Source organism: Ceratotherium simum, chromosome 34, assembly GCF_057802395.1.
Source record: "Ceratotherium simum simum isolate JZ-2026a chromosome 34, ASM5780239v1, whole genome shotgun sequence".
Taxonomy (NCBI): Eukaryota; Metazoa; Chordata; class Mammalia; order Perissodactyla; family Rhinocerotidae; genus Ceratotherium; species Ceratotherium simum.
The window spans coordinates 630,528-657,975 of NC_141933.1; the positions used below are offsets into that span (position 1 = coordinate 630,528).

The following is a 27,448-nucleotide window of genomic DNA, read 5'->3' on the forward strand; positions in this document are numbered from 1 at the left end:
TCGCCTCCCCACACCCATCCAGAAGGTCCGGCCGGCATCTCCCCGCAGGCCGCTGGCCCACAGACGTGGCGGCGGAACGCAGCCCTGCGACCAGGTGCAGCCACCCCCTCACCCGCAGCCTGGCTTCCCAGCCGCCCCCACCCCAGCTCGCCAGGGGCAATCGCAGCCCTCCGGGGCCACACTGCCTGTCCACTGGGAGCTGCCCCTGTGCCAGACAAGGCCCAGGGTTGCTACGTGAGCCAGTAATGAACTCTGTGCATCTTGTCGTTACGGGTCCCAGCTGACAAGGGACTTCAAAACTTTCGACTTGGGGCCGGCCCCGTGGCTTGGTGGTTAAGTGAGCGCGCTCCACTGCTGGCGACCCAGGTTCGGATCCCGGGCTCGCACTGACGCGCTGCTTCTCCGGCCATGCTGAGGCCGCGTCCCACATACAGCAACTAGAAGGATGTGCAGCTATGACACGCAACTATCTACTGGGGCTTTGGGGGGAAAAATAAATAAATAAAAAAAATCTTTAAAAAAAAAAAAAAACCAAAACTTTCGACTTGCCCAAATCTAAACCTAAGTCACAGAAAAGAACTACCGAGGGCACTGGCTGCCCAAGGTGGCTGCTCGAGGCTCCCACAGTGCCCCCCACCAGGACCACCCTGTGAGCATCCCACAGACAACGGGCGAGTCACCCCCTTTCCTCCGAGCAGAGTCCTGCCAAGAAGAGAGCCAGGATCCGAGGGGACAGCGGCGGCGAGGATAGTGGGCGGGCAGCAGCCCAACGGGTCGGGGAGGCAATGAGCCTTCAACAACCAACGGAAGTCGGGTCTACCGGAAAGCAGTCTGGCCGCTCCTCATAAAATTACACAGGAGTTTAATGACCCAGCGATTCCACTCCTAGGTGTGTACCCAAAACTTGACAAGGGACGCAAACACCCCCATGTCCACAGCAGCCAAGAGGGGAAAACAACCCGAGTGTCTGTGACGGATGAATGGACACACGAACGGTTCTGTCCACAGTGGACCGTTGTTTAGCCTTAAAGAGGAAGGAATTCTGACCCCTGCTCCCACATAGGTGAACCAGGAGGACACCACGCCGAGTGAAATAGCCAGTCACAGAAGGCCGCACAGTGTAAGATCCCACTTATATAAAATACCTAGAATAGGTAAATCCACACAAATAGAAATCAGATTAGTGGTTGCAGCGCTGGGGGAGGGGATCAGGAGCGACTCCTTATGGGAACGGGGTTCCTCTGGGGGTGGAAGTGTTTGGGGTTGGATGGAGGTGTGGCTGCACAACCCTGTGAAGGAGTAAACACCGTGACTCGTACACCTGAAAATGGTTAATTTTGTTATGTGAACTTCACCTTGACAAAAAAATATTGGCCTCCTTTTCATCACCATGAACCCACAATCCTAAACAATGCCAGGGATAAAATAAACACCCTTCCCACACACGGCCCTTCATCCCTCGAGTCCTGCGCACCCGCCATGCAGGGGTGAGCTCCATCCGTGTCAGCCGCATGTCAGCACCGCCTTCCACACGGAGAGGCATTCCTCAGGTCCCAGGGGTCGGCTGGCCGGCCGGCACGTGCTGACTTCTTTACAGGGAAAGTTCTAGTGCATTGGAAGCCCTGGGAGCACAGAGTGGCCAGGACGAGGACGCATAGCCCGGTTACTCCACCGCTGCCGATCCACTGACCTCGGAGCTCCCACTCGCGTTTAAAATTCAAAACAACGAAACAGGGTGAACCGGGGGTGTGATATTTTTGGTAAGTGCAAATCTTAGTTCATACACGAAACATCTTACTTTAGTATCTTTGAATATGAAAGTAAATTCTTCTTTTTAAGTTAATTAAATTAATTAATGATAATTAATTGTTATAGAACAAAAGAACAGATCAAGAAAACAGTTACTCCTGATCATCGCGATTATTACCAACCACGATTGTGTTGTCTGAAGGACTTGTAAGAAGCGCTCCCTCTGGGTGTCGGGGCACAAGGCGGGCACCCAGTCCCCGGGAGGGGCTCATTCTCCAAGGGAGTCCAGGGGGGATGGGACAGGCTCGCCATGTGTCCCCACTGGCGGCCAGGCGCAGCTGTCGCGGGCAGCCCCACTCACACTCCGGGCCCCGAAGACGAGCCTTTGGTCCCCAGGGTGGCCCCAGGCCTCTGCCGACAGCGCTGGGCTCTGGGCGGGGCTGCCCTTTGCCTTGGTCTCCTGGCTGAGCCCACTCCAGGTGGCCATGTTCTTCTCGCTGCCTGCAGCCAAGGCTGGGACCAGCAGCCAGCGTGCCTGGCGGGGCATCCCCACACCTTCCCAGGAGCGTCACAGCCGAGCACCCCTGCCTCCCAACCACCAGCATCCCTAAAGATGGAGAGGTGGGCACGGCAGGTCCCAGTGACCCCAAGGCTCAGGTCAGGACCCCTCCTCTTGGCCCCCACCAGCTCTGCCCTGGAAGGCACTGACTTGGATTCGTGGGGTCAACAGCGGAGGGCAGGACCATGCAGGGAGCCCCCAAGACGGGCTCAGCCCCCTACCCTACCTGCCCTGGACACCCCATGCCCACTTCCTCCTGACCTGGGGGTCTGTGGGGAGCTGGGGGCTGGGGCCCACATGCTGGGTTGGGGGGCAGATGTTGGCACAGCTGGGGGTGGGGGACCACGAGGGGAGGGGCGAGGCTGGCGGGAGGAAGACTGCATGGTGCTGCCTGGGGCCCCGGCGCCCACTGGTCCCACGCACCCACCCAGGCCCTAGCCCAGCCCAGCTGCCCTCCTGTTACTCGTTAGCGGCCTCACTCCAAACTTCTGCTGGCTCCAGCCCGCCCCTCCCCTGCCTTCCAGGAATGGTTTTCTTAAATTGAAAACAGTCCAATTAAGCCCACCCAGAAAATGGGGGCATTTTACCAAACCAGCCACAAAATCCGTTTCACTTCTCCCCCACCGGTGTGGCAGCACCCCCCATTTGCCTCTAATCAACTTCTCCAAGGGAGGGGACGTTACAGACGCAGCCCCGGGCTCTGGGAACGACCCCTTGGAAAAGGAAGGGGAAGCTGCTCCCATACCGGGGCCTGGGCTGACCCAGGGTCTCCTTTCTGCTTTCCCATCTCCCCCGGAGGCCTGCCAGGAGCTCCGTCCCACTGCCCACCCAACCTCACCCGCCTGGAGGGGCAGGGGCTGCGGTGAAGCCTGTCTCCATGGGCCTTGCTGCCCACTGCTGGCCTGGGCCTGGCCAGCCCCAGGACTGTAGACTCGGGAGCAGGCAGAGACCAACACGCTGCCCGCCATGGGTGCCCAGGACAGAGAGGAAGAGAGAGGGGAGCTCCCAGCACAGCCAGCAGCCAGGAGGGCCCCGCCAGCCAGGGGGATGGGTCACGCTTGTCTCTGGGGCCATCTGCTGGGAAGCTGCCTGGGAAGCAGGCGATACAGACTGGGGGCAGGCCCCCATCAACCCCGAGGGGAGGGTGGCTGCAGGGGGCTGGGCATCATGGGCAGGGGGCCACGCCCACCACACCACTGACACCACCTCCTCCCCTCTTCTCTGCTCACCCTCCCTGCTCCCCTTCTGAATTGTGCCGGGCAGGGGGCGGCCTGGTCTTCACAGAGAGACACACGTACACACACATGTGCGCACACGCACACACACAGCATGGCTTTGCTATCCTGCCCATCACCACACACCTCGTTCCCACAGAAAGGTCAGGGAGCCGGCCTGTGTTGTGGGCCCTCTGAGGACACTTTGTTGCCCGGAGACCTCCCAGCAGGCCCCCAGCCTCCCCAAGGGTCAGTCTCCCCCCAGCGCCAACCCAGGCCCTTGATGGGGAAACACAGGCCTGGGAAGGTGTCCCTGGAGGGCCTCCAAGGGTCAGTCCTGGGCCCTGGAGCCAGGTCCTCCCCACTGGCCCCTGCAAGGGGCAGAGGCGGGTCCCCTGGGCTGAGTAGAGTGGGTGCTGGGTCAGGGCACACACTCAGGGAGAAGGGGCAGCCCTCGGGGGTCGGGAGGAAGCTTTTGGGAGTCATCGGGCTAAGCAGCATCGCCAGGGTGTCGGTGATGGTCGGGGCCCCCAGGGGTGCTCCTGGAGACCCTGGCTCAGGCTGAGCCCCAGGAGCTGTGGGACCCCACAGGGAAACCAGCCTGTGTCCGCCCCCATCCTTCCCAATAGGGCGAGGGGGCAGGCTCCCCTTGGGCACAGCAGCAGGCGGGCTCCTAACACCAGCCGTGTTAGAGCGGTGGGTGCCCTGTGGGCGAGGGAGGAAGAGGAGGCACTGTCTCTGATGCGGGGGGAGGCAGCTCCTGCCCTGGGCCCCTCATTCCGCTCTGGGCTGGGTGCTGTGTGCTTGCTGGGGAGAGGGGGCAACTGCAGGGCCTCGGATGCAGCCTGGGTTGGTGAGCCTGCCCCACAGTGGCCCAGGCAGGACCCCCAGGCCTCGGCAGGTGACCAGCAGCCTCCTCACCCGTGGTGGGGGCAGTGCCGGGCCCAAGGCCTCAGCTCCCGTGTGTGTCCTCCCTCCTGGGAACCTCGCAGCTGGGTCTCACCTGGTGCCGGGGACGGTGCCCAGACCTTCCCACGGGAAGGCAACCCTGTCACACACTCACACACTCATGCGCATGTATGGACTCGCGCTCTCACACCCGTGCACGTGGGGAAACGACCCGGGTGGAGTCTGGGCTGACCTGCAGGATGAGCCAGCCTGCCCTTGAAGGGGAGGAGGAGGTCAGGCCCTTGCAGCGGGAGTGAGGGAGCTGGGGAGCAGGGTGCAGGGACGCAGAGGGCGGGTTCAGGCTCCGTGTGACCAGGTAATGGCCCTGGGTAGCCAGGGCCCTCCCCAGTTGCAGAGGGAGAGGAGAGGTGGGGGTGTGGCCCCAGGGCTGGTTGAGATGTGATCATCCGGGGTGGCACCTAGTGTCGGGCCCTCAGCCCCCGGGGTGGGCGCTCCTGCGGTCAGTGGCCGTACAGGGGTGAGGCTGTTGGGCCCCGGCCAGGGCTCTTCCTCAACTCCAGCGCTGGGGGCAGAGGCAGGGGCGGGGCCGTGCCCACCAGGCCAGCTGCAGACTGCCCCCCCGCCCGCTCACTCAGGCTGGCGGGGTGTCCAGGTGGGGGCACTGGCCTCTTTCCAGTCTGCCGCTCTGGCCCAGGAGGGAGCCGGGAGCGATGGGTGAGAGGGGCCAGCCTGCCACTGTGAGCAGGGGTGAGGCTGGCGCTCCAGAGACAGGAAGATCAGACACGGCTTTGCGTCTAAAACCCGTCCTGCAGAATTGGGGCTGCTCTGGGGACGCAGAGTGAGGAGCGTGCTCAGCCCACGGCGGAGCCCCCACTCCCCACCCAGAGCCGGAAGGATCCTCAGCTGGTCTCCAAACCCTGAGCAGCCTCATACAAAGCCCTCCCCCTCCTCTCTCCTGCCAAACGGCCATCTGTTGCCATGGCAACGGGATCAGAAAGGCAGGCAGTACTGAGAGCTCCCCTACCCCTCTTCCCTGCTCCTTCAGCTGGGCCCGGCTCAGAGCAGGCGCTGGCTGCAGGCCCCCTGGCCTTGGAGCCCCCCTGCCTCCAGCCAGCGGGCCTGGCCTCAGCCTTGGGAACACCTGCCTTCTGCACAAAAGACCAGGCACGCTCCAGAGCCCCCTCCTCTGGACCCCGGTGCCAACCCTGCCCCGGGCAGGATGTGTCTTGCACTGGGGAACAGCTGATGGCCTGTCTGGTCCCTGACCCACCTCCCCTCCTGTGTCCCCACAAGGAGAACCTGGCTTGCTGCCAGCCCACCCCAAGGAGCATGCCCAGGGGGCCAGCTGCCCACTTGGGCCCACCCTGAGGCAGGTGCAGGCCCCAGGGAGAGGGTCAGAGGGTCAGAGTCCTGGTGACTGAACGGGCGGTGCCCAGCAGGTGAGCAGGCCGCAGAGACACAGCAGGTAGCTCGGCCTGCAACGCTGCCCCAGATAAACTCGAGACGGATGGACCGCGGAGACCGTGGAGAATAGGAGCAACCACTCCGCTCCTTGTGGGGCTGGCTGCGGGCTCCCGGAGGTCACGGGCCTGGCGGTGACAGGAATGCACACAGCAGCAGCCAGGCCACTGGGCGCCCCATCTAAGCCCGTCACCATAACACCATGCAGTTCTCACCCCTCCGTGAGGCAGACACCGTGCATGCACCTCTGACCACTAGGGCCCAGGCTCAGAGAGGTACAGTGACTTGCCTGAAGGCGCCCAGCATGAGCAGCAGACCCAGGTGACCGTGCACAGCCGCGACGGTGATGGCTTTTCTTGTTTGTTTTTTGAGTCCTGGTTTGTCCCTAAAACTTGCTCCTCTCGCCGTCTCTGTCGAAGCTGCTTCTCGACAGCTCCGCGAAGTGTGACCCATACTGTTTAGAAGTGCCGCTGTACGCCTCTCCCCAGGCACGCACCCCTGACACCGCCAGCAGGATCAGGACAGCCGTCACCTCCTCCACCCCACATCTCCTCTCGCCCCTTTGCCACCCTCCACGCTCCGCGGCCGCCGGGGCTGGTCACTGTCCCTGGTCTGCCTTCTCTGGAATTTCACAGGAGTGGAACCACCTGGGGCGTGAGGGTGTCAGGCAGCGTGCGGGCAGCCCGGGAGTGAACTTCCCAGAGAATGGAAGGCGGGGCAGGTGGGGAAAGTGGCCCTGACCAGCTCCTGGAGAAAGAAACCTGCCACCGCCCACTGTTCTCCAAAGAGCCAGATGACACGGCAATTCTCAACAGACGCAGGGATGCCAGCCACAGCTAGACAGCAGTCTCACATCCAGCTCCAGCAGGGGGCAGGGCCGGAGCAGGACGGGGCCGGGAACGGGCCTGGAGAGCGTCAGGACCGTGCCCAGCCTGGCCACAGCCCTGCAGGCTCAGGCACCTGGGGGCAGGGAGCAAGGGGGCACCAGCCCTCCCACGCTGTCCTGCTCTTCCTGCCCTGTGGCCCCCACATCCGAGGGCCACGTCCCCTGTGGGAACAGCAGGACAGCCATCTAGAGTCCCCTCCAGCCTGGGGCTGTGGGGCAGGGCCCCCACAACACTGTGTCCAACTGAGTTCCTTCCAAGGGCTGCTGCCCTGGGACCCGTCCACCAGGTTGAGTCTGGGACACTGGACTCCGTCCCCTCACAGAGCAGGGACCAGCCCAGGCTGCAGACCGAGCGGGGTCCTGGCGGCAGGGGATTCACCCTCCTCCAGGGCCGTGGAGTGCGGGCCACACAGCGCTGTGTGGACAGAACCGGGGATGCCCGGGCAGCACACGTGGGCTCCACAGTGAGTGAGGGCGGAGGTAAGCTGGGGGCCGCCCCAGATCCCTCCACCCCCCAGGCTGTTGGGACAGGGCAGGGAGGCTGTGGCCAGAGGGCTGGAGCCAGCAGGGCGCTGGCGGGAGCAGGGATCAGGGAGTGAGGAGGGGATTCCCCCTCTCCTCGGCAGTCAGGGGCGCCCAGCCTCAGCAGCGGGGTGGTTGCCATGGTGACCGCAGAGGCAGCCAGTCACCAAGGGTGTGTGATATGATGCAACAGGGCACCCCTCAACCCCTACCCCTACCATACCCCACTTCCTCCCACCCCAGCATGGACCCCACCAGGACAAGGAGCCCCCAAACAGCCCGCCCACCCTGAAGCCAGGCAGGAGAGTGGACACTCCACCCTCGGCTGCAGTTCCCTGGCCAATTTCCAGAGCCTTGACATGGCCATTGCCACCTCCAGGCCCGGGATCCCCCAGATACAGCAGTGCGCACCTGGGCCTCCCTCAGCCATGGGAAGCCCGCCCACCCATCCAGCATCCCCAAGGGGCGTCCACCTACTGTGTCAGCGCCATGTCCTAAGGGCAGGAGCCCCAGACACGTGGACACCAGACTCCAGGGCCACAGGAGCCCCTCTGCTAGGGGCAGGGGCAGGGGAGAGAGAGCGCCAGCACTTGAGGGCCCACCTCCTCCAGCCTGTGGGGCCCACGCTCCTCTGGCCGCAGCCCTGTGGGCGGGATGCCCAAGGGGACCGCAGCCTGGTCTGGGAGCACGAGTGCTGTGGAGCCGTCAGTTCTGGGGATGCATGGGGTGAAGAGACAGCCGACAGCCAGCCCGACCCCTCTGCTGCCCTTTCTGCCCTCCCTGCCCAGAACCTCCGCCCTCTCCATGCTGGGAAACCATTCCTGGGATTGAGCCTCTCGGGGGCGGGCGGGTGAGGGGGCCCACGTCTCCAGCTCCAACACTGGTAGATGACCACATGCGATTTTTATTAACTGGCTTTTCTATCCACTCCTGTGCCCGATGAAACGTTTTGAGTGAATCCAGTAACTACTCAGTAATTCAATCTGGCAAATTGCTTTTTTAAGCTGGTGCCCTAGTTTCAGAAGCCTCAGGACTGGGGGCTGATGCTGGGGTTGCCTGCCGAGCACCCGCCAGCGGGGACAGGGAGGAGGGTGGCAGGCCTGAGGGGCCCCAGGAGGAGGAGGGGTCGGGAGGCTTGTGGGAGCAGGTGGAGAGGGTGCGAGCGCAGGGGCCACTGTGACGAAGGGCAGGGTCCGCCACACGAGGAGCCCCCACGTGCGAGGGGGCTGGACTCCAGGGGGATGCCCCGTGTGACTGGAGGAGGCACCGCTGGCTGCAGCGCCCTGGCCAGCAGCCGTCCAGCCCTGAGGGACGTGCGGGGTTGTGGGGCAGGGTGGGCAATGGAGGGACAAAGCAGTGGTGACCAGCAAGAGCGATTCAGTCAGTGACCAAGTGCCTGGCGGGAGGAGGAGGGCTCACCAGGAGAGGCGGTCAGGCTGTGGCCCAAGCCCCAGCGGGGCCCCAGCAGCAGCGCAGACCCTCGCCCGCCTGCCCAGCAGAGCCGCAGCCTTGCTCCTTCCTGCCTCACCCCGCCAGGCCCCAGGGACAGCGATGGGGTTGCCATGGTGACGAGGTCAGGACGCTACCCCAGCTGCCCCGGGAAGCCCAAGGGAGTCCCCGCCTGTCATCACGCACAGACAGACACACCAACACAGACACCTGCCGCCTCTCTGGGGGGCAGGCGCAGCCCCTTCCACACACAGCTGCTGGGCGTGGGGCCTCAGGCACGGAGCCAGACCCAGAGTCCTCGCAAGCTAAGCCAGGTGTGGAAATACTTCCCAGAAGCCTCCGGGCCTCCCCACAGTCCCCACGAGGGGAGCAGGAGCTGCAGGTGACCAGATGCCAGAGGCCAACGTCCCCAACCCTGCCTGCTTCCCAGCTCCACCAGCACCTGGCTGTGCCTCCAGCCCCTGACAGGACACAGCGAAGCCACACGCAGCCGAGGCTCCCATGTCTGCCGGCCAGCCTGTGGTCAAGCAGAGGGAGGCACAGCCACCCGCCTGTGGCCACCAGGCACCCGAGCAGCCCCTTCGCCTGGCACACCTGGGAGGCTGCCCAGGTTGGCTTTGGAGGCCACATGGGCTCCCCGGCCCAGAGGGCAGTGGGAGAAGAAACAGGAGGGTGGAGGGACCACCGCGGAGTGGCAAGCCCTCTCTGGTCTGCGGACGGGACCTCCTGCCCAACATGTGGGGTTTCTGCGAGGACAGCACAAGAAACTGTGACTGTCGCTGCGGGGAGCAGGGGCCAGCGGCCACTCTGCACTCTCTGTTACATCTGGATTTAGCACATGAAAAAACACACGGTCCACATTTTAAAAACTATCTGCTGACTCGGTTTCCCCAACCACTAGGAGGGTCTCATGTGCCACCTCCCCAAAGCTCATGGGGCAGGGGGCTGGGGCCAGAGTCACGCCCTCCTCCCGGATTCCCCTCCTCCGCCCCCCAGAGACCAGCCCGCTGGCTCCCCTGCTCAGGGGTCCTGGACAGGGCGGGGTGCCCGCATGCGGGCCGTTCCCTGCCTGGCCCTGGCCAGCCCTGGAGCCCAGGTCCAGGGTGGACGAGGCCCGGGCTACTCCCAAGCCCGTCTGCCAGGGGCAACCTCCCTGGGGCAAACCTAGGCTCTGCTTGGGCCCTCAGCGGATCTGCTCCCCAGACGCACACCCTGCCTGCGACACCGGCAGGAAGCAGGAGGAGAGCCTGGCTGGGGTCAGGAGCCAGGAGAGCCGCGCCTCCCGGAAGGGCGCCTGGGACATAATCTCCAGTGTGGGTAATAATAGAACCTGCTTAGCGGGCAGCGGGCAGCCTGCTCGGAAGGACAAAGGGAGAGAGGAGAAAGGCAGAGACCCACCCGCCCACGCCATCACCCCATCCTCCCGTCCCGCATCAGCGTCACCCCTGAGCTCCTTGACTGTTTCCAGGAGGCCCGCCAGCCCGCTCGGAACTGTCCACAGTCACGGAGCCGGGGCAGGACATCGCCTCTGCCACCTCTTCCCTTCTCGGGGCTGGTACTTGGACTTGCAGCCGGAGGGGCCGGGCTGAGGGCCCTGCCACCCGGCTGGCGAGAATGGGCACGAGGTCCCAGAACGAGAGAGGCTCCTCCCCCGATGTGCCATGCCCGCCAACACACAACCTCGGGCCTGCTGCTCCCTGCCCCACGGGTCTGCTCGAGTCCCCGGGGCTGCTGCCCTGACCTCCTGACCCCGTGGGCCTCTGCCCCCAGCACCCTGAGCCAGGCAGTGGAACCTGTCCCAGGCGCCTCCTCCCCACCTCCAGCACCCACTGCAGGCCGGCGCTCAGCACACGCACACATTTCCTTTCTACCTGGAAACCTGCAGGTCAGTCTCTGCGCTGGCCTGCTGGGCACAGGCCTGGTTTATGAAGTCCCGTACCCAAATGCCACCGGGAGGCCACCTGTCCCGAAGCCACACACACCAGACAACCCAATATCGTCCTGCCAGCCCACCAGGGCTCCTGGGCAAGAAGAGGAGGAGAGGCACCCTGCTCCCCAAACACCACCAACACCTGCCCTGCCCCTGCCCCGAGCTGCCGGCCCTGCCCTGCACGCCCACGCTGTGTCAGGGGCTGCTGGTCCCGCCAGAGTAGAGGCCACATGGTGTCCAAGAGAGCAGGTGCCCTGGTGGGGATGGGTGCTGGCCTGCACCCCAGGTACAGCAGGACTCGCCCAAGCGGAGAATTCCCAAGGCCCAGTGAGAAAGCGCACAGACCCTGAGACAGCGCCCGGGGAGCGCGCCCATGGCCACCAGCCACTCTCGGGGGGCCTGGCTCCCCCAGTGGACCCTCACAGAGCCCAGTGAGGGGCCAGCCACACAGCGCTGAGGATGTCCCTAAGCAGAGAGGTCCACTGCTGCACCTTGCAGCCCTGCTGAGGGACACGCGGGCTCTCCCCCGAGGCTCGGTGACGGGCTCCTGCAGTGGGCGTGGGGCGGGCAGCTGGAGCCCCGGACCGAGCCTGGACCGGCAGGGACTCCTCCCCCGGCTCTGGCTGCCCACTGGGTCTCTGCCCAGGTAAGGACTGTGGCCGACACAGAGGCCAGCCAGCTTCCCAGAGGTGCCCTGGGTGTCCGCTGGCCAGGAGACGGCACCTCCCTCAGCAGCATGGAGGGGGCTACCAGCCAGGCCTCAGGCTGTGGAGGACCCTGTGTGACTGTCACTTGGGACTGTCACCCAGAGGCCACCCAACAGGGGTGACTTGGGATGCTGCAGCCCTGGTGGAAGGAACAGAGAGTGAGACACTGAGGTCAAGGACTCAGGCCCCAGGTCCCCAACAGGCCCTGAGCATCTCCAGAGGCCCAGAGCGCTGGCCGGCTCAGGCCTGCTCCCCCAGGCCCTCACCCAGACATGGCCTTCAGTCTGACTCCCCTGCTGGCCATCTGCCCCAGCTCTGCTGGGGGCATCACCAGTGTTACCCTGGCAGAGAAGTGGTCCTCATGGTGACCCATGGACAAGGGACAGTGTAGCCTGTGGTAGGAAGTGGCCACCTCTCTGGGTCTCTGGGTGTGGGGACAACCACCGACCCCAAGTGACCCAACTGAGCTCCACATCCCCCTCCTGCAGACACCAGGGCAGCACGGACGCCAGAGGAGGGTGTGTATGTGGAGGGGGCGGCACAACAGAGGGCCCCGGATGTCAGAGGTGCCATGGCTGGCTGACCCCAAAGGTAAGCTGTGGAACGTGGGTCTGGGCGCCCCACAGGTGGAGGGACCCGGGGGGGAGGCCATGGACGTGGGCCTGTCCTCGCCTCCGTGGGGCGGCACCGAGGACAGCAGCCGAGCTCTCTGGGGACGCCGAGGACGCGGCATACCCCCACGGGGCCAGCAGCAAAGCTAGAAGTGAATCTGACTGGACTGCCCCGCAGACCCCCGCCAAGCCCCCGACGCGACCGTCCTGCCACCCAGGCCGATGCAGCCCACGTCCGTCGCCCCGCAGCATCTGTTGGAGGGTGCCCCATCTGTGACACTTTATGATTAGTTATAAATCCCTTGGGATTTGGGGTTTAGAGTCAGCAAACCTCCAATCTAGAGATAAACCAGCATCTAACCCTTGCTCTCCACCAGCCCAGCAGCCCCCCAGCAACAGGACACATTCCCTCCTCTACCCTGAGGCCTCGTTCCTTCCAAACGGTCCAGTCACTGCCCCCTCGGCCTCCCCCAATTAGCCTAGGATGGTGGTTTTGGGTGGGAGGGTTTGGTGGGCATGGGGGCTGGGAGCCTGGCTTTCCGAGTCCAGGCCCAATTCCCTCCAACACCCAGGCCCAAGGAGGGTGCTGTAGGTGCAGACTCTGAGGCTCCAGAGGACCCTCCCTGTGTGTATGAGGGCCTCCACGGTGGGGACAGAAGGGTAGCACCCAGCACCGTCACTCCCATCACATCTCTGTCCCCTGAGATGTAGGCTCAGGCAAGCAGACCTCTAACTCAGAGGGGATGGCCCAGAGTCCGGCCCACTGCTGGACTCCCCCCTCGGCCCCCCCAAGGCCCCCCACTGATGTCCCAGCATTCTGCAGGAACTCCTGCTTTTCATCTACCTGGGGCCACAGGTCCCCCAAAACAAAGGGGACCCAGGAGTGAGGCAGGAGACACACTGGCTGGTGTGGACCAGACCCTTTACAGTGTGCCTGCCCCTCCCCAGGGAGCCCTCACAATGCAGGGCACCCACAGCCTCCAGAGCACGGGGCCAGGTTGCCAAGGCCTCCCAGGCTGCTCTGTGCCCCCAATGGTACCCACACCCGGGGGGCACCCTCACCAGGGGGGTACCCACACCCAGGGGTGAGCACCCACACCTGGAGGGCACCCACACCCGGGGGGCACCCACACCCAGGGGGCACCCACACCCAGGGCAGTGGGCATGCCCGAGGGAGCCCGGACAGGAGGGTTTCCTGCAGCAGCTCCTGTCACCTCAGAGACACTAGTCAAGCGTCAGAACGATGCCAGGGGCTGCCCTGGGAAGTCTCCTCGGATCACCCCCAGAGCCAGAGAAGGCTCCCTGGTACCAGCAGCCTTGGAGGGCGGGAGGCACTCACGCTCGCAGCTCTGTGGGGCCCTGGCCCTCCCTTCACCCCCAGTGAGGCAGTGGCAGCCCCAGGACAACTGGCCACCAGCTCCTTCTGCCGAGGGGGACTGGGGGCCGGGGTCTCTCCTGGGAGCCCACCAGCCAGGGCTGGGGACTCAAGCCGCCACGGAGTTTGTTGCACCAGGCAGCCTCCACCTCCCGCCCCTCGCTGGCACAGAACCCAAGTCCCATAGCCGGGAGACTGGTGCAGGAACTTGCCAAAGACCCCCTAGACCTTCCCACGGGCCCGCCCAGCCACAACAGAGGCTGGAGAGTAACTGCTAACGCGGGGAGCGGGGAGCGGCAGCTGCAGACTTCAGCACGGCCACGCTGGACAGCTCCCTGCCCACAGGCCGCTGGCCTTCCCAGGGAAAGGGCCCAGCCCCAGCTGGAGGACGAACTCAGGCCCCTCGGTCCCCCACCTCAGGAACAGGGCACAGGGCGGGTCTCTCCTAGTCCTGATGGCCTCTGGGTCAGGGTGTGGCCAGCAAGCTGCCCTAGCCTCACCCCCAAATGCGGCCCCCAGGAGGGTGCCACAGAGATGGGGGCACCACCAGAGAGCTTGGAGACTCAGGGAGGGGTGGCCTCAGGCTGCAGGGGGGCAGCAGGCTGCTGGCGTGGACCAGCGAGGGTCTCTCCTGGGTGGACAGTGCAGGGGTCTCACGCTGCCTGGCCCCCATTCCAGCTCCTGATGGTCCCCTGTGAGCGCGACATGCGGGGAAGCTTCCAGACTGGGCAGACCCACTGCCCCCAGGCAGGGCCAGGTCTGTATTTTGCTGTGCCCCGTCCTGTACCAGCACCAACCAATGAGGATCCATGGACTGAAGAACCGTGCCCACACCACCATCACACTGAGGTTGGGGGTCGGAATGAGGCATGGGACAGGTCACAATCACACGCGGTTCTCTCTCCAAGTGGGGTCCCGCGAACGTCAGCCTCACTGGAGACTCAGAATGCAGATCCCCAAGCCCACCGGACCTGCCACGGCCGACGCCCAGGCCCCGGGGTGACATGGAGGGTGAGGGCCCCGGGAACAGCCCCCAGCGGGGACAGGCCCAGAACCCAGGTGAATGATGTCTGGGGTTTGCCTCCAGATCCTGAGGGAGTGAAGTGAAATGGGCTGTGTGGCTGAGGCTGGGGTGGGCTCATGGGGCCCAGGGCGCTTTTCTCTCCACTTGGTGTCTGAGGATGCCCGTAGAAGATGAAAGCCAGAAGCCCGTTCCCACAATGGCCCCAAGTGCAGTCCCAGGAGCCAACACGGCCACCTCTGGTGGGCCTCGGGACAAAGAAAGCCGCTGGCCAGACGGCAGCAGGCTGGGTGGAAGAGGCCAGCCCACGGGGACCTGGGCAGAGCAGGGCCGCATCCAGGGCACTGTGGCACCGTGTGCAGAGGGAAGGGACAGGACGAACCCCTCCCCAGCCCAGAGTTTGCAGGGTGGGGCAGCCACCAGTCTGGGACCCACCAGGGGCCCCAGGACTGTGCCCCCCAGAACCCCTTGGCCCAGCACAGCTGGCTCGGCCTGGCTTCACAATCCCCATCTGCTCTCCCCGCTTGCCGCCCCCAAACAAGAGCCCCACGAAATCCCCTGCCGAGGGGGTAAGCACACACGACAGCCATCTGTCCTCCCTCCTCCCCACGGCTCCTCCCCAGAGCAGGCTGGGCGCAGGCCCAGCCCACTCTCAGGCACCTTGGCCCACACACAGCCCGAGGGTGACCCTGGCCACAGCAGCCACGCCAGGCCCCTTGCTCAGCCCCAACAAGCACTGTCCCTCGTGGGCTCACCCATCACACCAGAGCCAAAATAGGGAAACTGAGGCATGGAGACACGTGACTATCTGACAGCACTCTGGGCTCTTTACCAAACACCCCATGGGGGCCCTGCCTCAGGGGGCTCTGCACACAGGCTGACCCTAGAGGCCCTGGCCAGTCACAAATGCTCTGCACCCTCTTGCTGACTCCTGAGAGGTGGTCAGAGCAGGCCTGGACGGGGCGGCCTGCTCAGCTCCCTCCTGACTGCGTGGGGCTGACTGAGGGTACGCTGAGCCCCTCACACACACCCAGCCACACGCACTGCAGAGCAGGGGGCTGGACAGCCCCAGGCCCCTCACCACAGGCGTCAGGGCCACGCTCGCACCCTGGGGCTCCCCGCACCCCTGTGCACACCTGCCAAGCGCCAGCCCCTTACCTTTCAGGAAGGAAACCTGCCCAACGTGGCCGCCCAGGCCACAGCCCAGGCCCTCAGCCGGACGGGCGGAGGGGGTCAGGGAGAGGGACCAGCGGAGCCTGCGGCTCCCAACCAGGGAGGGGGCTTCACTGGCCTCTGCAGACCTGGGACTGTCCTGCCCACCTGTGCCCCGGCCTCCAGCTTGGGGCAAGTGTCACCACCCAAGGAAGCTGAACCCCATGTCTCAGACGGGACGAGTGCCACAAGTACCCGGCCGCCCCCTGCCCAGTGGCCACCTACAGCCAGCGCCTTTCCTGTTTCAGCTCGGGCCCATGTGAGAGGTCTCCTGCCCAGGGAACCAGCCAGCCAGGTAAGCCCCCAACCAGGCCAGCCCAGGCAGCATCCCCAGCATCACCCTTACTCTGGCCTTGTGACCTGCAGTCCAGGTCAAAGCCGGTCACGGGGACGGACCTGTCAGATTCCCAGGCATAAGGCCCACCAGGCCCTGCCTCCCCAGCCTCCTCCCATCCTGGTCCTTGGCCCAAGCCAGTGGCTGTCCAGCAACTCTGGAGTCCCCCGGGGCACGCCGGCCAAGCCACCCCTCACTGATGCCACATTCCTGGCCGGGCAGCCTCCCACTGCCACCGCAAACTGCCCACGGCACTTAAATGGAGCAGCAGCCTGACATGTCCGCAGCCCCCAGCTACGGCACTGAGGCCACACAGGCAGCCGGCCAGGCTGCCCTCCCACCTCTTCCCTGGGGCCAGGAACGCCAGCCCTGCCCTCCAGGACCCCCCGGGCGCAGCCTGATCCCAGACTGGGCGGCAATGTCGTGGGTGCCCTGGGGCACTTCCATCACCACAGAGGCTATGAGCCCTGCTCCCAGGGGCCCTCCCCACACCAGCCCAGAACCACAAGGCCCCGGAATCTTCAGTTCACCCTCGGCCAGGCCCGCGGGCAGGGGCAGCCAGCCCCAGGCCTCTGCACAGATGAGGATGCAGCAGCCGCCTGGAGAGGCCTCTGTCCTCACAGGCTGGGCCCCCCGCCAGCGTGGGTGTCCCCAGGACGCCATGCAGCGGTCTACACGCATTGACCTTCAAGACCTTTGCTATCCACCCAGAGGCGCTGCCTCCTGGGCCCTGAGGGAGGAACGCGGGACACGCAGGAAGAAAAGGACTGTTACCTTGAGCTGCACCTGAGGAGCACCGTCCTGCAGGGGGCTGATTTGCAGAGCGCTGTCCTGCGGGGCTCCCAGCTGCCCGCCTCCAGAACACTGGCCCCTCAGAGACTGCAGAACAAGGCCCGGGCTGCCTCTCAGGGCCCCACACAATCCCTGCTTTGTCCCTGTGGCCTCTGCCCCGGCCGTGCCTCCATCTGTCCAGAGTCCAAGGCAGCTGGCCTGGGGCAGCCCTGCTCGGCCGGCCAGCACCCCTGGGGCAAGGCCTCAGATGGACCTGGGGGCAGCTCGGCCATCCCTGGCCAGGACCCGGGGCTTTGCACTAGGCTCATGGAAGCCCTCCCTGGGCCTGCCATCCAGTACTATGTGGCCTGGACACATCAGCCAGCCCCCAGGTGACTGCAGGGCTGACCAGGCCTGGCACTGGGGCGGGCTCCATCAGAGTAGCCATCAGGAGACGTGAGCTCCCCACGTCCGAGAGTGCTTCCTGCAGAATCCTCGCCCCAAGGAGCGAGGCGTCCCTCTCCTCCCCTGAGACCCCAGATGCGCCTGACAGCCTGACAGATGCCGGACTGCTGTCCTCTCCGGACCCCATGCAGACCTGCCCCCAGATTGTTCCCAGCCGTCAGAGCCTCACAGAAGCTGGGGGAAACTCTGCCCTACAGATAGGGGCCTGAGGCTCAAATCCCTCAGCTACTCAGCACGAGAGCCCCAGTGGGCTGTTCCTGGGCTGAGGCTCCAGGACCAGTGGCATAGAACCACCCCATTAGTGGTGATGGCTATGGGCCCTGGCAGTGCAGCCGGACAGGCAAGCCTGCGTGGGGAGTACACGGGGCCACAGGCGGGCAGCCGGGCCCCTCTCCCGCCACAAGGGCTGGAGATGCATGTGGCATCCCTTTAGGTCCCCAGGGAGTGCAAGCGTCCTCTCTTCCAAGGAGCCCCAGACTGCGGGACATGTCCACCACAGGCGGACGTTGGCTGGGAGGGCCCCCGGAGTCTGGGAGCTGCGGGCACAGCCCCACAGCAGTGGGTGTGGGTGGCCCATGGACACAGTGCTTGGCCACTCCTCTCTGGGCGCGGCCACCCGGCTGCGGGGCGGACTCCAGAGCAGCCTGACCCTCCCCAATCCCCAAAGAAGCTAGTTCTGTGTCCGGTGGCCTCGAAGGCACAGGTGCTCTCCAAACCAGAGCACCAGGTGACCTGGAAGGGCCCTAACTGCTCCTGGAGAGCGCCAGCCGTGGACCCTCCAACAGCGTCCACAGATGCGGGCAGCACGGCAGACTCGGGCCGTCCTCAGCGTCCGGCCTCGGCCGCGGGAGGACCTGCCTGCTCCAGGCACACAGACCCTGCCAAGCACAGCGCCGGGCTCATGCTCAGGCAGAGGATGTGGACGGTGCTGCCGTCTGACCCACACCTGCCTCCGACGTCCTTCCCTCCTTCTCGTCCCCCTCTCCCATCCACCCCTCTCCCTCCCTCTTCACCTCCTCTCACATTTTCAGGCCCAGGGGTCGCCCCACAGACAAACACCGGGGGCGAAAACCAGGAGAAGAAATCACCAGAGAAAGGTGCAGAGAGGCGGGAAGGGGCACGCGCGCCCGGGCCCACGTCCAGGAGCAGGCCCCGGCCAGTGCTGGCTAGCTGCTGGTAGGGCAGCAGGGGACCCTGCTGTCCTGCGGCACCGCCCTCCCCCGCTCCTGCAGTCCTGAGATGGCTGGTTGGGGAGAGGTGGGAGGCGGAGGGAGCACAGGGAGCCAGCCCCGGAGGCCCAGTCCACATACGACCCCACGCGCACGGGCAAGCCCATCAGCCTCCAGCGGGGACTGGGACACGCCTGGCCACCCTTAGGCAGGCCAGGGATGGGGTGGGACCTGAGGCCCCTCAGACCCCGTGGCCCCTCTGCTCCTCCGCCCCAAGCACAGTCCAGGGTGGCTGGCTGTCCCGCAGCTTTCACCCCCAGAGCTGTGTGAGGTTCTGCTGGAAACAGTCCCCTCAGAGCCTGGGGGCCGTGGCCAGTGTGGGCCAAGCTTCTTGTGGAAAGTGAGACCCCGTCTGGCTCTGCCTCTGCCTCTGCACATGCAGCCGGGAGCACCCCATCCCCAAATGGTTCTGGAGACAACTCTGTGCCCTGGACATGGGGGGCAGAGGCCAAACCACAGATGACTTGCTGTTCCTGCATGAGGCTGGGAAACCTGGCGGTGGGGGGCCACCGGGCCTCAATGCTTCCTGCAGAAAACCCACAGTGTAGACAGAGCCAGAGCCAGAGCCACGGCCGGGCAGCACCCGGTTCTGCAAAGAGCACTTCTCCCCTCATGCTTCAGCCCAACTGAGCCCTCTGCCGGGCCTCCCCTCCCAGGACAGACGGCTCCCACGGGCCCTCAGAGTCTTGCACCGGGCCTGTCCTTCTGGGGGCAGATGGATCCCACAGGCCCTCAGAGCCTGTCGCTGCCGCCAGTGGTGAGGCAGGCAGGACCTGCAAAAACTCAGAGGTGCTCAGAGCCTTGGCAGGTCACGGTGGGCAGGGGACTCTGGGACCGGGGTCCAAGGGCTCTGCCCACCCCCTGGACCTGCCCATCCCTACCTGTGAGAAACTTCCTGACCTTCAGGGCGTGGCCCCATCAACTAGGAACCTCTATGCAGAGCTGCCTGGCATCGCCAGGGGCAGCCAACTGGAGCCACTCTCAGCCTGGGCAGGGAGGTTTCCTGAGGGGGGTCTGTGCAGGAGGGCTGGAGTGGCATCTGTGGGGTGGGGGGCCAAGCGACACCTCACAGGCCTTTCCAACCACTCGGCGGGGGTCGGGGAGACAGGAGCTCTGCCTACAGCTGACTGAGAATAGGATCCTGGAACTTTTGAACCAAGCCCCCCGTGCAGGGAGCGGACTGTGGGCTCTCCTTCCGTCCCCACGAGCTGCCACCCTTGACCATACCTGTGAGTTCTGAGCCTGTTTCCTGGCCTGTAAAATGGGTTAGACAGACGCAGGCAGCCTGCTGCACAGAGTGGGGAGGCTCTGGACTCACAGCAAGGGGCAACGCGACCGTCAGACAGGCAGGCAGCACACGGCAGCCACCCTACTCTGTCCACCTTTGCCAGTGCACCCCAGCCCAGCCCCTCTGCCCACGCAGGCAGGCTCACTCCTCCTCCCCTCCTCGGGTACCCCCAGCGGCTCCTCCACCAGCCCCCGCCCCACCCCCAGGGCCACCACGCTGCAGCCACTGCTGGCCCACAAGCTCCCTTCTTCCACTCAATCTTCTAAAACCCGCTTCGTCCCCCAGGTCCCTCCCCTCCCACCTCTGCCGCTGGCTCTGCCTCCCTATCCTGCTCTGACCTGGGCGTGGGTCACCCCAGCGTCTGCCAGACTCTCCGTCCCGCTCACCTGTCTCGCCCTCTCTCACCTGTCTTCCCCCATCACCTATCTCTCTCTCTTCTCACCCATCTCTTCCTCTCTCACCTGTCTCTCCTCCAAGCTCACCTGTCTCACCCTCTCTCACCTGTCCCATCTTCACCAGCTCCTCCTACTCCAGGCCTCCTCTCCACACTGCCTGCCACCAGCACCCCACATTAATTCTCCTAAAGGTCCCTTGAGAGCATGGAGGGGACATCCCAGCTCCCTCGGCCTAGCAGCTCAGGTTCTTCCCCCGGCCCACCCCCCAGCCTGCGAGCCAAGCAAGATGGGCTGCAGGGTGGCCCCCTCACTCCTATCTTCTCTCTTTAGCTTGACTGACCCCTCACCTGAAAGCCTTGCCCCCCGACCTCCCCTCATCTCCCACCCACCGGAGATGGGTTTCCCAGGGTAGACTCCACATTCTACTGTGGACCCCGGCTCCGAGAACAGCTCACAGAGGCTGTGGTCCTCCTCCTCGCCCCTGGAAGTCCTCCTGGCCTACGGGAGCTGAGCCCCACCCAGGTTTGCTGTGCTCTGGTCTGGGCAGGGCCGTGCCCTGCTGTTTCCTAATGGGGCTGGAGGGATGAAGGCCACACGGCCTAGGCAACATCCCTCCTGGACCTGCCCAGGCCCTGCCTGGACCCTCTGGGGGTGACCCCACCCCCACTGAAGAAGCCTTTCCCAGATTGGGGGAGGCCAGGCAGAGCCTTGGCAGTGGACTCCACCCTGCACGGTGACACCTGCCCCCCACCAGACCCTGAAGGCCCCATCCCTCGACCAGAAACCACGCAGGGCTGGGGCGGAGGCCTCCCCGGGGCTGCCTGCAGAGGTGACACCGGGCCATCGAGGACAGCTGCACAGAGGAGACGCCCGGGAAGAAGCGAGATGACCGTGCGACCACAGCCATGCTGGCCCCGATGAGGAGGTCCAACACCAACGTGAGAGGCAAAATCCGCTCGCCGAGCCTGACAAAGCCAGACAAGCAAAACAGTACCACCGGCCACTGAAAAGATGCAGTAGAAAGTGTAACCCGGACGCTGCCAGCCAACAGAGAGGTGGCCAGCCGGCTCTGCCCACACCTGCACTCCACACCTGGTGGCACCCCCCACTCCACATCTGATTCCCCAAAGCAGCGTTTCGGGGCAGAGCAGTGGGCCCACCTTCCACAGGCCCTGGCTTGGGCCAGATCGGCCAGGATGCCTGAGTCAGATGGGCTAAGGGCCCACCTGCAGCCACCCAGCTCACAGCCATCCAGACGTCTCCCTCTCAACTGCAGTTCCCACTTCACAGGACGCGGGCAGGTCACAAGCGAAGAAGGACAGAGGTGAACTGTCGCCCAAGAGACAAGGACAGCTAGGCTGGAGTTAAGGTGCCAACTGTGTGGCCCCACCACGCCCCGGGCTCACCAGCGGGATCGGACTATCCGGAGAGGGAGGTGCACACGGAAGTTCAGCTGCACATTCTTCCACTGAGGTCTCCTGGCAGAAAGCCTGGCCCCCAGATAAGGTCAGACGTTTTATCTCTGGAGCAAAAGGACAGGCCTGGGAAATTGCAACTGTCTTGGCACTTGGTGCCGAAGACTTGCCAGCAAACAGAGTGGCCAGGCCCGGCGCACCCAGAGGCCCCATGTCCACCAAACTCCAGACTACCCTTCCACAGAAGGGACTGAGAGACAGGCACCAACAGGACAGTCTCCTCTCCAGCCTTCCTGGGAAGCAGGTGCTCTGACCATGGTAACCTTCAGAATCTCGCATGGCAGCTTGAAGCACTCAGTGAGGCCAGAAGGAACACAGGAGGACAGACCCTCGGGGAGGGGGCCCCAACTAGACCAAGAGCCAGTTCCACTCAAAGGGGAGGGGGGCTGGAGGAGAGCGGCTGCTGGTCTGTGTGCACTCGGAGCTGTAGTGAGCTGTTGACACACACACGGCACATCCTTTTTATTCATTACTGTTAATTACAGTGGAAACCTCCTGTAATTAACTGTACGACAGTATAACTCCATGAACGGGATGGAAACCAGCCCCTACCCACGGAGGCCGGCGCACGGCAGGCAGATAATTCATTGCTGTCATCACTTACACACTGACGTTTCCTTATAATAACATTTTATTGGGATGATAATTAGATTATTTCACTGCCTCCCGCATTCTGCTGCCCCAAGCCCCTCCCCCTCCAGGGATTCACCAACTACAGTTGTTCCTCCCAGGACACATGCGTATTTTGAACTCAGTTGAACACCAGCTGTCTGCCGTCTCCTCCTCGAACCTAGGGCCATGCCACCCCCACTCCCAACAGCACCGCGCTACTGCCAGGGGCCCCTCGGTGCCTCAGCAGTTGGCACCGGGCTGTCTGCCCAGGGTGAGAGGGGGCAGCCCCCCACCACAGAACCTTCGTGTGCTCTGCCTTAGTAACATCACAGCCACTGCCCTCCCCGAAGAGCCCGGGGCCTGGCCCACTTTCCTCCCAAACACCACCTCCAGCTCCACCTCCGGGCCACCCTGGAGGGGTTTGGGGAGGGCTGCAGCATCCCTGGCCAGAGTGGCTCCCTCCTAAGCCTCCACCCTGCACCAGCCGGGTGTGCCCAGCCCTGCCGCACCCTCCTTCTCCCTTCCTCGGCTCCCCTGCCCGCCCCAGGTCTAAGGAACTTCCCAGAGAGTCAGGGAGAAGCAGTCAGTGCCAATCGGACCTCTGGGCTGCCAGGAGAGGCCCATCCTGGGAGAAGAAAGAAAATGGCTGAGCCCAGCCTCCCACAAAGCCACTCTGTGAACGCCTGGCCGGCCAGATGAGGGGACTGGCCACTGGGCTGGGACCTAACCTGATCACCGGAAAGACAGCCAGGATCAGCCGGGAAGCCCCCCCCCCCTCCCGTAGGCCGGTCTGGGATCCACGGCCTGGGAGCCGCCGCGGCCCGGGATCCGCGGTCGGGCCCAGCACCAGCCTCCCTCTCCCTCCCCCGGGGGAGCGCAATGTCGCAGACGTGCCGAGCATAGGCCGGGAGGAGAGAAAGGCGCTGTCCAGCCCTCCGAGTGGCCCGGCCGCTCTCCCACTCCCACGGCGGAGGGAGGTCCCGGCCTGGGCAGGGTGGCCTGGGGGGCCCGCAGACCGGCACGGCGGCCTCCCTGCACGCCAGCCGCCCGGAGCTGGGGGTCGCGGCGGGGGCGCGCGGCCCGGGACGCAGCTGCTCGGGCAGCACGCCTATTAGCGCGGCCGCGGCAGACGGCAGATGGGCGCCGCTCAGCCCCCTCCTCCGCGGCACAATGGGCTGGGCGCTCGGGCGCACAATGCACCTGCACCGGGGCCGAGGGGCGCTGGCCGGGCCGGGCAGTGCGCCCCCGTCCGCGCCCGTGTCCTTGGGCCGCGCCCGGCGACCGCCGCCGCGCGGCCTGGGGGCTCCGCGACGGGACCCGGCCCCGGCCGCCCATTGTTCGCGCCGCCGGCCGGAGCCGCTGCCGGGCCCGCAGCCCTCTGGGGCAGCGCCCCCTGCCTGCCCGGCGCCGGCGGCACGGCCTCCCGGCGGCGCGTGCGCCCCGGCCCTGCCCTGCGCCCCGGCCTCGCGGCTCCCCCGGCTCCCCGCGCCCCGGCCCCCCCGGTGTCCCCGTGTCCCCGCGCCCGGCCGCGCACCTGTCTGCCCCTTGCCCAGCGTCTTCTCCAGCCGGTAGGGCCCCACATACTGAGCGTGCTGCGCCCCGCCGTCCTTCCCCGTCGATGTCATCGCTCCTGGCCGCGCCGGCAGGGTGGGCGCCCCGGCGGGCGGCGGCGGCAGGGAGGAGCCGCGCGTCCGCGTCCGTCCGTCTGTCCGTCCGCCGCTGGGCCGGGTCGGCGGCTCCGGGCTCCGCGCCCCCCGCGCCTCCCCCGCGCCGCCGCCCCCCGCGCCCGCTCCGCTCGTGCGGCCCGGCCCGCGGCGCTGCCTCCGCCTCTGGAGACGACCGGCGGGCGGGGGACCAGGCTTCCGCCGCCGCCGCCGAGGCCCGCGCCCCGCGCCCCCCGCGCACGCCGCCCGTCCGCCCGCGGCCGCGCAGCCGAGCCGAGCCGAGCCGAGCTGCTGAGCTGACTCGAGCCGAGCCGAGCCGAGCCGAGCCCGAACGAGCGTAGCCGAGACGAGCCGAGTCTAGTCGAGTCGGAACGAGCGCAACCGACTGCAGCGGCGGCAGCGAGTGGCTCCCGCGCCAGCCAATCAGCGGCACCGACCAATCAGCGGCGTCCGCGCCCGCCGCCCCGCCCTAGAGGTGAGCGCTGGGGGCGGTGGCGGGGGGGAGCCGGACTCGGGAAGGCGAGGCCGGGCGGGGTCGGGGCGTGGTCGGGCTAGGCTGGATGGTGTCGCGGCGGGGTCGAGGCGGGGTCGCAGGGCGTCGGGGCGGGGTCGGGGCGAGGTCGAGGCGAGGCCGGGAGAGACCGGGTGGGTTCGGGCGAGGTCAGATGGGGTCTGGGCGGGGGCGGGCGGGGGCGCGCCGTGGTCTGGCAAGGTCAGATGGGGTTTGGGCGGGGTCGGGGCGAGGCCGGGAGGGGCCGGGGCGGGGTCGGGCGGGCAGCGGGGCTGCGGTATCGGGGGTGGGCAGTCTGCGGCCCCGGCCCCGCCTCGCCCGCCCCGCCGGCCTTGACCCCTGCGGTCGGAAGGAGTGTCCGCTTCCCCGGGCGGCAGCGCTGCGGGCGCGTGGCTGGGCCGTGACCTTGCGGCCCTGGGCCGTGCGGGGCGCTGGCCTCCTCCGCCCTGTGTCCGGGTGTGTCCACAGCGGGGTCAGGGCGGTCATGGCGTTCCCCCGGAGGCCCACCCCGGGGAGTGGGCGGCTCCACGCGGGCGTCTGCCGAGGGGCAGAGGCCCAGAGCTCCTCCGGCTGGGGCTGCGAGGCGGGGACCGGACAGGTGCGGCCCGCAGGAGCCCGGACCCCGCGACGAGCCCCTGCGCCCCTGCACGCGGCCAGTCTGCCGAGCTCCCGGAGCCAGGTCTCACCTGCGGGTTCTGCGCTGCGGCTCCGGCTGCACGGCCCTCACTCCCGTCAGGATGCCCCCCGCCCTGCTGCCCTGGGGCGGGCCGTGCGCACTCAGGAAACGCCCCGGGAGGGCCTGACCGCATTTCCTTCTCCCCTTTCTCCGCTCAGGAAGGAGACAGCCCTCGAAACAACTGTCTGCCCCCCTCGCCCTTGCATGTCCCTCCTGCCCCTTGCTTGCCACTCACTTCGTTAAAGGCTGTGGATAATGGGTCTTTATGTGCAGGGGCCTCAAAAGCTGCTCGAGGCCCGTTAGGCCCTATCCGTGTGGGGCCCAGCATGAAACGGACCACTGCAGACAGAGGCTCAGCTCCAGGCTGGAGCGGGGGAGTAGATGGATTTAAGGAGCTTTTGGGACCTTGGACTAGAGAAATTTTCCAGCAGTGAGGTCTCGCTGGAGGCAGACCGGGAGTCTCCAGTGGAGGGTACACAAAAGAGGGTGAGGGCCATTGCCAGGCTGAGGAGAGGTGGCCGGCCCAGGTGCGTGGAGGAGGGGCACTTGCTGGGGACATGGCCTCCACCCTCACTCTGCTGGAAGGGTGCCCACCACCGTCACTGGGGCCTCCCCAGCCTGCAGGACTTGTCATCTCTCTTGTGCCCTCGGCAGTGTTCAGCCCTCTTGACTGTTCTCATCTGGATGTTGCTGGGCTAAAACTCTTGGCTCTCGAGACTCCCACTGCCCCACTCCCACCCCACCCCTGGGCTCCTGGGGTCTTTTCTTCCCTCTCTGGCCACTTCTCAGACTTCTCCATGTCAGTGCAGCCTGTACCCATTGACATTTCTCAGGGGTCCGTGAGAGACCCCTCTACCTGCCTCTCCATGTCCTCCAGGTGACTGTGTCCACTCACTCTCACCCGTTCCGGAATCACCATTGCCAGCCTCGCCCTGGCTCCAGGGCCAGGGGGCCAGCTCCCTCCTGCACGTCTCCTTGTCTCTGTTGCACAAATTCTCAAACTCAACACATTCACGACAGAGTGCCTCATCTCCCCATCATAATGCTGGTACCAAATCCAGACAAGCACACAGCCAGAAACAGAAGCTGAAGTCCAGTATCCCTCATGAGCCCAGACACAGAAATCCTTAACAGAATGTTAGCATATCGATGCCAGCATTGTATAAAAAGAAGGATGCATATGACCAAGCAGGGCTTATTCCAGGAGTGTAAAGTGAGTTTAACATTTCAGGATTGATTGATGAAATTCACCATGTTAGCAAACTGAAACAGAAAAGCCACACGATCATTTCAACAGAAGCAAAGAAAAAAAAAAAACATTTGACAAAATTCAACACCCATTCATGATTAAAAAATAACACCTTGGTAAACTAGGACTGAAAGGCGCTCCTTCAACCTAATAAAGGGAATCTACAAGCCCCATGGTGACATCACACTTGGTGGTGAAAGACTGAGTGGGAATGAGGCAGAAATGCCCACCATCACCACTTTATTTCGATTCTGTGCTAGAGACTCTAGCCAATGTAATAAGGCAAGGAAAAAAAGTAAAACTTATACTTTATACTTTTATATGATTGGGAAGGAAAAATTAAAATGATCTTGATTCTCAGATGACATTATTGTCTGTAGAAAATCCTAAGCTACCAAACCCTACCAAAGCTAACAAGTGAGCCTAGCAAAGTCACAAGATACAAAGCCCAAGTACGGAAATCCTGCTGCCGTGTCCCAACAGTACACAATCAGGAATGGAAATTATAAAAACAAATGCCATTTACAAATAGAATCAAAAACTGTGAGAGACAGAGGTAAATTTAACAAAATATGAGTGAAACCTGTGCACAGAAAACTATAAGATACCACTGAGAGACTGAAAAAGTCCTAAGTGGAGAGTTGTACCATGTTCACGGGCTCTGAGACTCAGTATTGTTAGGATATCAGTTCTTCCCAAATTGATCCGTAGATTCAACACGATGTCAAGCAAAACCACAGCCCGCTTTTTTGTTGTTGTTTTAGAAATTGATAAGCCGATTCTAAAATTTGTAAAGAGATGCAAAGGACCGAGGAAATCCCAGACAATGCTGAAGAAGAACATAAGAACTCACCACCTGATTTCATTTCAAGTTTTATGATAAAGCTCCAGCAGCCAAGACAGCGTGGTGTTGGCTTAAAGACAGATGTATAAATCAAAGCATGACGCTGGAGTCCAGAAATTAATCCTTACATTCACGGCAACGGGTTTTCAACAACAGTGCAAAGGTAACCCAACAGTTACCTTTGAGAGGTAGAGAGAGAAGACAGTCATTCCAACAACAGATACTGAAATAACTAGACATCCACAGTAAATAAAGACCCCAGACCTTACCTCGCACTATCTACATGTATCAACTAGAGTAACTCGCTAATATTAATAACTATTAACTAGA

The 27,448-nt window shown here is 64.3% G+C and overlaps 1 protein-coding gene across 9 annotated transcripts in view; it reads right to left on the bottom strand.

The window, feature by feature from the left end:
* Window positions 1-23,871, bottom strand: part of BRSK2 (BR serine/threonine kinase 2) — a 69,274-nt gene extending 45,403 nt beyond the window's left edge. For all 9 annotated transcript variants that reach the window (XR_015549684.1, XR_015549685.1, XM_087422395.1 and 6 more), the window contains exon 1: window positions 23,709-23,871. Coding sequence is in view for 7 of the 9 variants with exons in the window: in XM_087422395.1 (XP_087278521.1) it covers window positions 23,709-23,799 (91 nt within the window). In the remaining 2 variants the exon portion in view is untranslated. The remainder of the gene's footprint in view (window positions 1-23,708) is intronic.
* Window positions 23,872-27,448: the final 3,577 nt, after the last annotated feature.